This window comes from Maylandia zebra, linkage group LG6, assembly GCF_041146795.1.
Source record: "Maylandia zebra isolate NMK-2024a linkage group LG6, Mzebra_GT3a, whole genome shotgun sequence".
NCBI lineage: Eukaryota > Metazoa > Chordata > Actinopteri > Cichliformes > Cichlidae > Maylandia > Maylandia zebra.
The window spans coordinates 11525233-11536505 of record NC_135172.1 but is presented as its reverse complement, the minus strand read 5'-3'; the positions used below and the strand labels follow the sequence as shown (position 1 = coordinate 11536505).

The window sequence follows — 11273 nt, the reverse complement described above, 5'->3', positions numbered from 1 at the left end:
GCGCAGAGGGAATTGTTTGGCTGCCGGAGTTGCGGATCTGGTTTCATATTCTAAATCATCTGTTCATCTGATATCCATATGAAAATATTGTTTGCTGCAATTTCAACCTTGTTGGTTGGAAACCATGTTTTGGCTGCTGTGAATCTAGCCAGTGCACTGCTGCTCACTGCCTGAATGCTATCATCATTGTACCCGACTGGGTGGGACACATGGGGCTGCTTTCACAGTCTTTCTCCAGACATCAATTAAATCCTTAAAAAAAGTCACTTGTGTTCATCAAACAGAGTGTGAGTGTGTGTTTTTTAATCCACTCTGTAAAATAGCTTAGATATAACTCCACACCTTTAATTCATTTACTATGCACAGCTATACGAAAATGCAAAACCCTATTTCCTCAGCCACTTACTCTTGGGTGGAGGCTGTACCTCAAGAGGTTCATCTGCTAATGAGTGGAGGGTTGGTGGTTCAATACTAAGCTATTTGAACTCTTGTGTATGGGGCTGCATAGCTGTGGACCAGTCAGGGTGCCTGTGCTGACTTCTGTCCACTCCTGAAAGCACCAACAATGAACATGTGAGCATCAGAACTGGACCACAGAGCAGTGGAAGAAAGTGGCTGCTCTATATGAATCACGTTTTCTTTTACATCACATAGGTGGGGCTCTGTGTGCATTGCTTACTTGGTGAACAACTAGCACCAGGATGCACTATGGGAAGAAGGCAAGCAGGCATTATTACTTTGTTGCATATCACATACACCCTTTCATGCCTGTGGCTTCTAAGGTTTTGATGGGCCTCCAAATTCTCCAGATCTTAGTCCAGTCGAGCTTCAGTGGGATGTACTGGGCAAGTCAGATTCATAGAGGCCTCACCTGGCAGCTTACAGGATCTGTTGCTAACATTTTGATATCACATTACACCTTCAGTGGAGTCCATGCATTGAAAGGTCGGGGCTGTTTCGGCAGCAAAAGGGGGACCTACACATTATTAGGCAATTAGGCATTAGCTAATGAAAACTGTCACTGTGAATCGAGAGGTCCAGGCTGACGCTTATATTAACAGCTGTGAGAGAAATATATTTTGGAAAGTGTGTTACAGACATCAACAGCCGCTAAGAATGAAATAGAAATGAAGTAATGAACAAGTCCCTGAACCTGTTGAACATATACATCAACCTTTGGTTAACGCTAATAAAACCTACTCGCCTCCTACACTATCACAGCAAATACAGTAAACACTGCTGCAGTAACGATGTAGCAATCCAAGGGTGTCAAAAGCTGCTGTTCCGTGAGAAGCTGCTGGTGATTCACGCAGAGATACACAAATTCTCCTTTAGCTACAGCGGCGCTGGATGTGACAAAGATAGCCCTGCTGACATTAACCCGATAATTCGTGACACCAACAGCAAAGAACACCTTGGTGTCAAACGTCAGCGTTTGACCTGCCTTAAAATGAGAACACTGAAGTCCAGGGTTGTCAAACTCATTCATGGTCCACCTACAGCACAAACAGGCCTTTGATCTCAGATGGACTGAAATAAAAGTGCTGCATAACAAGAAAAAGAATACAAGTTGTTTCCATTCCTTTGAGTGTAAGTACAGGCTCATTCTGAAATTAAACGTTGAATAAAACATGTATTTTCAAAAGACGTGATGAGCATCCAGAGCTTGCTTGAGAAAAATAAATGCACTTTCAACAATATGTCTCAGTTTTTCAACATTCAGCTGGTCGACTTCTGTTGTAAGTCAGGGGAAGACGTAAGCACGATGATGTCTGTGTGAGTAAGAAGGCTATAAAACTGCAGATGATTCAGACCTAACAACACAATGGCTGCTGCTGTAAAACACAGTGAAAAGTTTCTGCTTCATTCTCTGCAATCCAAGCAGCGGGCCACGGGTGGATATGGCAAGTATGTGTTTGTGAGATATCTCTGGAAAGTGTAAGCTAGGTGAAAGGTGTGTCATGGGAAGTGACCTCACTGATTTTAGTTGTTTCATTACAAAGCAAGAATCACATATTAATAGCTTTATTTTCCTTTCTCAACACTGACATCAGATCTTTTCACAGTGGTAGATTACATGTCTTTCTTTTTCTTTAATTTTACATATGCATATTTATTTGGATTGCTATGCAGAGAAAACTTTATAAAAGTCTTTCCTCCATCCAGCGGAGAGGATTTGTTTGCCGAACAGAGCCACAGAGGACAGAGGGTCAGGGTTGGATCATTCCTGTCGGCGTTAGTGCTGCATTAGTCGGGACTGCCTCTTGAGGAAAACATGTTCTTCCTCCTACTCAGTATAAAAACCCTGGTGTTAAAGGTCCCACGTCTCTGTTTTTCCTTTCTTCTTCTCCTCTACACTATCCAGCCTTTCCACTTCTGCTGCAGCTCGTCTTACGTGCGATTTCTTACATCAGATGTCGCATGTAAATAAACTCAGGCTGTACACATAGTTGTGAAGGAAAAAGTGCACTGCACACTGGGATTTTGCATCCCTTATCAATGCAGTTTGGATTCTTTACATCGGTTTTTATGTTAAGTTTTTAAAATGTGTCCACCCCCCCCCCCCCTTTCCTTCCTTTTATCTTCCAAGCCTCCAGAACAGGATGTGCGCTCAGGCAGCGCAGTCACACGCTGATCCATCATCGCCTTGTTTGCTCGGCTGCTGCTGGAGGTTCACCTAGGCTCTGACCCGCGCATGCCCACAGCCTCGCTCCTCCTCTCCGAGAGATCCCCATAGTAACGCGCGGAGGAGAGCAGCTTAGCAACACGGAGACTGGAGAGGGAGCATCTCTGCTCCAGACAGCGCGGTGCCGTCAACATTAGGTACACACAGAGGGTGGTGAGGAAACAACAGCAGCAGAGCCCCGGATCTACCCGCTCCTACAGTAAGTGTCACATTCCGCCTGAAAGATCTGGCGACTTTATTTGACACGTCAGGCTGAGATTATATTGAGGCGGGCTGCAGTCTTCCTACATGCTGTTCTGAGTTCCAGCCTCCAAAGCCCAGACAAGTCTTTGTTTTTGTTTTATTTTTTAAATTATTTTTTAAAGGATTTTTATTTGTATTTGTTTTTTATTGCAGGCTCGTGTGTGTGTCACCTTGTGTCTGAACTCCTGATCTACATCACTGCTCTTCACGGTCACCATGAAGTTCGCAGTGGTGCTCGTGGGAGCGGGCACTCTGGCCTTCCTCGGCGCGGTCATCTGCATCATTGCCAGCGTTTATCCGTTTAAACGCGCCGCTCTCGTCAGCGATAACGGAACCCTGACGTCGGAGTCGCTGCTCCAGCCTCTGGAGCCGGGGTCGGTGGCTCACGCCGGGCCGCTGGGCGCTCTGCACGGCGCGGAGTCGTACGATGGTGGAAACGGACTCGGCGGCATCGGCGTGGAGGTTCCCACTCTGAACGAGCTCAACCTTGGGGAGGAGACGGGTGGAGGGCCGGCGAAGCAGTTCAGCTTCAGCCGACTCATCTGCACTCCTGTGCCTGTGGGAGAGTGCAAGACTAAAGACCTGAGGCAGCGGAGGGACCACCAGCAGCAGCAGGCGGACGATCCGCTCTACGGCACAGGGGATGAAGACCTGCGGACCACCGCGGAGGAACTCCGGCAGATGGTCCTGCAGCAGAACGACCAGATCCTCATGGACCAGAGGACCATAAGGGAGCTGACCGGGAAGCTCAGCGAGTGCGAGAGCGGCCTGGAGGACGAGCGGAGCATCCCGGAGCGCAGCATCGGGGTCTGGAGCGGGAACCGCCGCGTCATGGCCGGGGATGATGTGACCTCATCCGCCGCGGCACAGCTGCAGACGGCGCGGGCCGTGGAGGAGCTGGCCCGGGCCATCATGGAGCTGAAGGATCGCATTGAGAAACTGGAGGTAAACACAGGGATGCTGAGTGCGGGCTTGTCGCTGATTAACCTCCTGTCTGAGTTTTGTTTGACAGCGGGAGATTTGGAGAGGCACCAGAATGATGCATTAGCAGATGAGTCAGTGCCATTCAGTCTAAATTAGGCTCATTTCAAGATCTATCCTAATTTTAGCTTGATATCCACTGTGGTGGTTTAGGACTAACCATTAGAATTGACTTATGATTCAGATTAAAGTGCCACAGCTCTGCTGGTTCTCTGAGCCTGAAGAGGGGCTCTGGTCTTTATCTCTCTACACCTCTTTTCATTCTCCCCTCCCTCTTTTATCTTCTGCTCCTCTTTCCTCTGACAAGTAGCCTAACTCGTGACACAGATACCCCTGATCTCTTGCGCAAGCTCCACACGGACCCATGGGAAATCTTTCCACCTGCTGGCCCTCACGCTCCTCCGCATCCCCCCACCCTGCTGCCTCATACCCTGTACCACCGCATCTCCCACAGCAGGATGGAGACATAAATAAAACATGAAGCTGGCTGGACAGGAAGGAGGGAGGTGGAGTAGGGGGGTCAGATTTTATGTGTGTGTGTGTGTGTGTGCAAAGATTGAGACACACACCCACACACAAACACTGCTGCATCACTGCTGGTGCTCTCCAAGCACAGTCAGTTACAAGGTTGTCTCCGTCAGTGAGAATTTATATCCTGGACGTCCACATCCAGTCCTGCCTCAGCAACTCTCTTGATATTATATATCGCCCCCGAAGCCGTCTCATCCACACTAACAGCTCTCTCTCTCTTTACAGCTCCTCCACCAACACCTTCTTTTTTCAACTTATGCTCTGCATAGGCTACTAATACTGCCAGTGCCCGGCTGCTACAAAAGCTCTCTCCATGGCGCTGCCTTATTAGTCGAGCCCCTTCCCTGCAGTTTCATTTCAGTTTTAAACCACCACTACATCTAACATCGATGGCAGCCATATTTAGAGGCAATAAAGACAGGACTGGGCTCTGCTCATTGCCATTATGTTAAATCTGTTCATGTATTTTTCACAAATATCCCCACAGTGAATAGGAACTGCACTGACAGCCTTTTTTAACAGCATTTTCCACTTTTAGCCAATATTCTCACCCTCAGCTCTCATAAAAAATAGTTAATTAATATTTATTGACATTGCTCAAGGCATCTCTACGCCCAACCTAAGGCGCAAATAAACAGCATTAAAAATTGAAAGTGATCAATACGATTAGAGGTCATTGACATCTGGACAACACGCTCTGAGGAGGACGGAGCTCAGAGTCCTTGTGCTTTTTTCATTTAATCTTGGGAAAGGACTTGTCTGCAAGGCTGGGTGTAATCCAAAGATTTAATTACAAAGTAAAGATTCAGATCTTGAGACATAGATCAGGGCAGATGTTTGGCAAAGGAGAACTAAATGATTACATCATATTAAGCATACGTGGAAAAAAATCAGCTCACAAGAAGCTTCGGTGATGCAAGATTAGTGCTAAAGATAAAGCTGCGACAAAGCCATAAAGAAATATGGTAAATTATAATTTACTCATCCCAAAAAGCAAATAAGCTGAGAATGATGTAGTTAAATATACAGCTTAATAAATTAAAATATCACAGTAAGCAGATGTCTCGGTAAGATAAAAAACTACATAAAAGAAAGGAGAACAATTAAATAGAAAACCAAGTATTAATCTAGATAAATACCATGTAAAAATATACACAAACATATAACAAACACAGGTTTGTTATAAAATGTTCAAATTTGTAGTCATTTACAATTACCAATGTAAATTTTCATGACAACAAATGAGTCATATCTAAATATATTATTTTTGGCACAAAGCCTACATGGTGAAAATATGTCTTTGCATGTAACAACACATATTCTGGGGTGGATATTTCCAGACATCATGGGTCAGGAAAGCCAGGAGTACAGCAACATCCAGGATAAATGGCTTACAAGGAGATGCCTCTGTGTCTAGACAGGCTGCATTCAGTGCCACTGTGTTGTTTGACAAGGATGTCTTTCAGTGCTTGAAATTCAAAAAAGTCATTTCCTTTTTACATTGAACAAAAAGCTCTAACATTACCATGCAGACTGACTCTTGGTTAGCAGCTGTGAAAATGCTGCCAAGATAAAAATGCTCGATGTTAAAGCACAGAAAACATTTCTTTTAAGAAAAGGCTTCAGCCAGACTGATATAAGAGTAATACTGATATTTAGTGATTCAGAAATCCAATATATCAATCGATATTTCTTTTAAAAAACACAAATCATAAACAGATTTGCTTAAAATTTATTGTTTTCAGTTATTTATGACAGTGAACTTTAAAAATAATCTTTTTGTTATTTTAACAAGTTGTTCAAATCAGCTGGTTGATGAATTTTTGGTGTTCCAAACACTGGCTAACAAGGAAGTTGCAGAGTGCCCTCTGGTGGACAAACTATGTAACATCAACATTAGTAACAAGGCTGAAGGGTGTTTCTCCCACGTCTTTGTTGCTTTTTTACTTTTCATTTATCTTCAGCTGTAAAACCTATTTGCTGATATGTCAGTATCAGCAAATAGGTGAGTGATATCGGCTGATATGATATATAATTGGTTGTACTCTAGAAAAGTAATCATTAAAGGGCCACATGTAATAAGCCAAAACAGTTAAATAGTAGCGTGACTTTACTTTTGAACAGAGAACACAAAACACGGTTTGTAATCTACAATCCTTCTGCCACTCTCCCAACCTGACTCTAAAACTACACTAAGTGTAAGTAAATATAGAAAGTGTTTCATGCTACTAATGTTTACAATCAGTCATAAAATGCTACTTTAGCAAAGAGAAAAGTGAAACATATTCCTTTGTAGACTATCTCCAAATCACACGGTGGTTAGATCTGGGTGGGTTCAAATCCCACTACTTCATGGAGTTAAGTGGGTTCAAATATTCATAGAGGAACAAATTATGATTCATTTTATTATATTATAAACACATCATTTAGTGTGGGTGTGCCTGGTTTCATTTGTGAATACACAGGTGACATCTATATATATATATATTACTTCCAAACTGTCACTGGAACTGTAGCATTGCTCACCTACTGAATCATTTTATGTCCTTGTCATAAATCTGCTGTTGTTAAATTTGTTCTCTAAATGTGTCTAACCAGTAATAACTAGCATCAATGCTAATACAGACCTTGTGTTTCTTATTTCTCTCCTACAGGCAGAGATAGGCCCTGCTGCTTTGAACCTCACAGACACATCTGTGGGCGTAAATAGTGGCGGCAGCAGCAGCGGCAGCGGCAGCAGCACAGCTGGTAACACCGGCAAGGCTCCAGCTCCGCCTTCCAGCACTACTTCCTCCCTATCTGCAGGGTCTGCCCCAGGGGGCCGCCGTCCTGCTTCCCCAGGCTCCTCTGCCTCCAGGCCTCCTGCTAAGGGTCCCCCTGGGCGTGGAAAGAGCACCTGGAGGGTGGAGGACCTGGAAGGGGAGCTGGAAAGGAAGATAAAGATGCTAGAGAAGGAGAGACAGGCCATGAGGAAGGAGACTCAGGGCCAGCATGAGAAGATCAACAAGGGCATCGACAACGTCAGCCACCGTGTCACCGAGCTGGAACACAGTGAGTATGGGGGTGGGAAGAAAGGAAAAAAAGAGGAGGCGAAATAAAGACATGACATTGTTGGCTAAATGAACGAAGGAAGGGACAGATTAACTGATGTAAAGGGTAGTAAGACAAGGGCAACATCAAGCTGAATGTAGATCAGAGCATTGCAAGAGAAGGCTGAAATGAAAGTTTAACGAGCTCTGCTGGTGAACTGGGTCATCTCAGCAGCAGAGAATATGCTTTAGATTAAAATTAGATGATTAATGAGTGCTTAAGAGTGGGAAAATGTCAAAGTGAGAGCTGAGAGCTAAAAATAAAAATAAAATAAAGGAAGGAGAGAATAATATATCTGAAATCATCCGCTGCTTTTACCTGCTTTAATCTTCATCCTCACGGGGGACCTATGGGAAGGATTCTTGCTTTGCGGGTGTCAGGAACGAGGTCTGGATGTGTCACGTTGGTTTTGAAGGGCTTTATTTGCAGATTTTCTGAGCAGAAATAAGGTTACTGCAGGTGAAAGCTTCTCGAAAAAGGAGTATACGCTCTTTGATAATGGGAGAAGTGGATGCTCAGAGGTGAGATTGAGAGTTTGCGAGGTGCCAAGAGGAAGGTTAATAGGAAAAAGTGCTGATTTATCCCCTTTTTTTTCACCACTCTGTCATTCTCCCAACCTCTCTGACCACCTCTACATCTTCTCAGCTTTAAGAGCTGCAGTGTGGCCTCGAGTTAGAGAGGGTGATCATTAACTGTAACATCTGAGCTCTTGCCAAGCGCTCTGCGCCCGAGTGTGGGCTTGAGCGCAAACTAGCAGAGACAAGTGAGAAGGGAAGCCTCAGTGTCCTTGTATAAATTAATGCAATCATCGCTCGCTGTTTTCTCTCTGGGTCTGCCTTACAGCGTCTAACTTCTTTCTCTTCATCTCCTTCATGTGTGTCTCCAAAGCGATGACGGAGCCACCGTTCCCTGACGGCTTTGTCATCTCCTTCCCTATGCGGACCAACTACATGTACGGCCTGGTCAGGAAAGAGATTACTGAGATGTATGCCTTCACTGCCTGCCTATGGCTCAAAGCCAAAGAGGGTGGCATTGGGACCCCCTTCTCCTACTCTGTGCCGGGGCAGCCCAATGAGCTGGTTCTGTTACAGGGAGTCCACAATCCCGTGGAGCTGCTTATCAACGACAAGGTAACGAGGGTTTCTCAGACCTACCTGTCTGTTGTACCTGTGCTAATATCTGGACGTTGGGACAAGTCAGAACATTTTACATGGGAAAATTAATGGTTCTTGTCGGGAAAAGCATTAATATCTCATAACCTTTAAGGTTTCCTTGTAATTACTCAAGCACAGAAGCCTGCAAGGAAACTAATTACGATGTCTTACAGAACAGTAGAGTATAGTTGATGGCTTACTGTTATTAAAGTGAGCGATGTAAACATGTTCATTCTCACAGACTTATTGAATTTTACAAGAGTGATGGAAAAAGCAAACCTGAAAATGTCACAGCTGTGTGCTGTCGTTTGAGTAAACAGTACGTGAATCACCATCTACATTAAGTTTGGGTTTTGGTTCTCAGCCTCAGGTGTGCGCTGGTGTTGATCCCACTTCAGCCATCGATCACCCCCCCCCCCCCCCCCCCCCCAAAAAAAAAGAAAATATGTGTATTCCCATAATGCAGAAAACGTAAAACTAAAACAGACGGTGCACTTCAACAACACATTAAAAATTTACAAGTATAAACTAGATAGGAGGGAAAAAAAGAGCATTAAAATCAGACTTTTTTGTGATTTATCATGGCCACAATTCAGTCGCAAACTGCAACATTACTTTGCCTAAAATTGTTCTTTGTCCAGAACAAATGCCTTGATTAAAATCAATTAAAAGTAAGAAGAACCTGCCCTCTGTTTGTGTTTTTCTGCATTTGTAGCAGCGGGATCCACAGCAAACATACATTATTGAGGAACAGTCAGTTCCACGCCAGTGTTTTCCTTTAATATTGCTCATATAGTTGCTGTATAGTTCCCATGAGAGAGTGCAATGTAGTCGAGGTTTACCGTGGTGAAAGGTGTTCCAATTATAATGCGAGCTCAGTGTTTGCAAGTTTGAGAAATTCTAACTGCGGCCGCTGTTTCCTCTGGCCTGTAGGTGGCGCAGCTGCCCCTGTCCCTGCCACAGGATGAGTGGCAGCACATCTGTGTCAGCTGGACTCTCAGAGATGGGGTTTGGAAGGCCTACCAGGGTGGGAAGATGAAGGGACGAGGGGAGGGACTGGCGGCCTGGCACCCAATCAAACCCGGGGGAGTCCTCATTCTGGGACAGGAGCAGGTGAGACGGATGCATGGATGGATGGATGATTCATAGGTGAATGATCCATGGATAAACATACACAGAGAAACCAGGAGAGCTATTTTAAGGAACCACCATTAGCTTTTCACACATGAAGAGGCAGAAACCTAATGGTGTTTATCCTCACGCTTGGCTGCTTCATTAGCGAAACAACTACATTACAAAACGGTTACGAAATGCGACATTATCCCTCCCTGGTGTCAGAAGAACAACCCGAAGCTCATCCCGCAGCTCTTTTGTCCTTGCATAAAAGACAAAAACACTGATGGAGCACGACGTAATTTGATGGATAGTTTCGAGAGGGAGCAAGTATTTCATTAATCTCCTCTGAGGATGGCTGATGGATTGCTGCTGGCTGAGATGTGTTGACTTGATTTTATCGAGAAAAATCCCAGGACACAAGAGGGAAATTAATACTTTTAATTGTATTTGTGCAAAATCAGGAAAAAATGTAATATTTTCCTGCAGAATAAACTTTATTTTAGCTCAGTGCCTTCACCAGTTACCTGATTTGACATTTAAAGCATAGTTTTGGTATTTATCCAAAGAAGTGGGTAATCGTTATTTACTTAATGTTAATTAAAAACTTTGTCAAGCAAACTGCTGCCAAACGATATTCCAATGGAAATCGTCCTTTTCCCCCCCCACCACAAATAATAATGTAATAATGTTTAAAATGGCTGGTGTTGAAGTTCTGAATGTGCTATCTCTTCTACCCAAGGACACACTGGGTGGACGTTTTGATGCCTCCCAGGCTCTGGTCGGGGAGCTCTCTCAGTTTAACCTGTGGGACCGGGTGTTGAAGCCAGCCGAGGTGGCCGCCGTGGCCGACTGCAGCTCCTCGGCCCTGGGCAACATCGCGCCCTGGACCGACCACGACGTAGATGTCTACGGCGGCGCCACCAAGGAGTCCCTGGACCCGTGCCACGCCGCCCAGAGATCCAACCCCTCTGGCCCCAAACAGTGAAGAATGACTGGGAGAGGGCAGCCATGCTTGAGAGGTCAATTTAGGAGTGAATTGAAGAGTCTAAAGAGTTTTTATCCAAGTTGGAGCATCCAGTATAATTTGCTTGTTGGGGGTTGGTAAGCTTACTACCAGTGGACTATTAAATTGTCAAGCGTGGTGTATCTGTTCTGTTCTTTGTGTTGGTGTCCACGCTCATGTGTTTACTTCTGCAGTGAGATACAGTGAGTTTAGTCACAGAATCACCTTAGTGAAGGCTTGCATGGGTCAATCAACCTCTGGCGTGAACGTGTTTAAACGGAGACTCTGCATTGATAGAGTGGAATCTGTGGTTTAGATGATAATCTCTTGGGCCAGTCAGCCATACGAGATTATTCCTGCAGGTTTCAGTGCAGTCATGGAAAGAACCTTTAACGATGCCACATCTAAGGGTTTCTCCATTGTTGTTTTTTTGCAACACAGTGACACAAAATTCCATCTCTTCTTCATC

At 44.7% G+C, this 11273-nt stretch overlaps 1 protein-coding gene across 1 annotated transcript; it reads left to right on the top strand.

The window, feature by feature from the left end:
• Positions 1-2675: 2675 nt before the first annotated feature.
• On the top strand, positions 2676-10947 carry nptxrb (neuronal pentraxin receptor b). The gene is made up of 6 exons (XM_076884649.1): positions 2676-2885; positions 3083-3874; positions 7096-7492; positions 8420-8661; positions 9619-9798; positions 10541-10947. Exons 2-6 carry the CDS (start codon positions 3146-3148, stop codon positions 10784-10786), a joined length of 1794 nt encoding a protein of 597 aa, XP_076740764.1. The 5' UTR covers positions 2676-2885; positions 3083-3145; the 3' UTR covers positions 10787-10947.
• Positions 10948-11273: the final 326 nt, after the last annotated feature.

Excerpts from the sequence above, each read along its gene's own strand:
- nptxrb (XM_076884649.1), top strand. The coding sequence starts at position 3,146 with ATGAAGTTCGCAGTGGTGCTCGTGGGAGCGGGCACTCTGGCCTTCCTC. Across the intron at positions 8,662-9,618 it reads AGCTGCTTATCAACGACAAG|GTGGCGCAGCTGCCCCTGTC; the intron begins GTAACGAGGGTT and ends TCTGGCCTGTAG. Across the intron at positions 9,799-10,540 it reads TCATTCTGGGACAGGAGCAG|GACACACTGGGTGGACGTTT; the intron begins GTGAGACGGATG and ends CTTCTACCCAAG.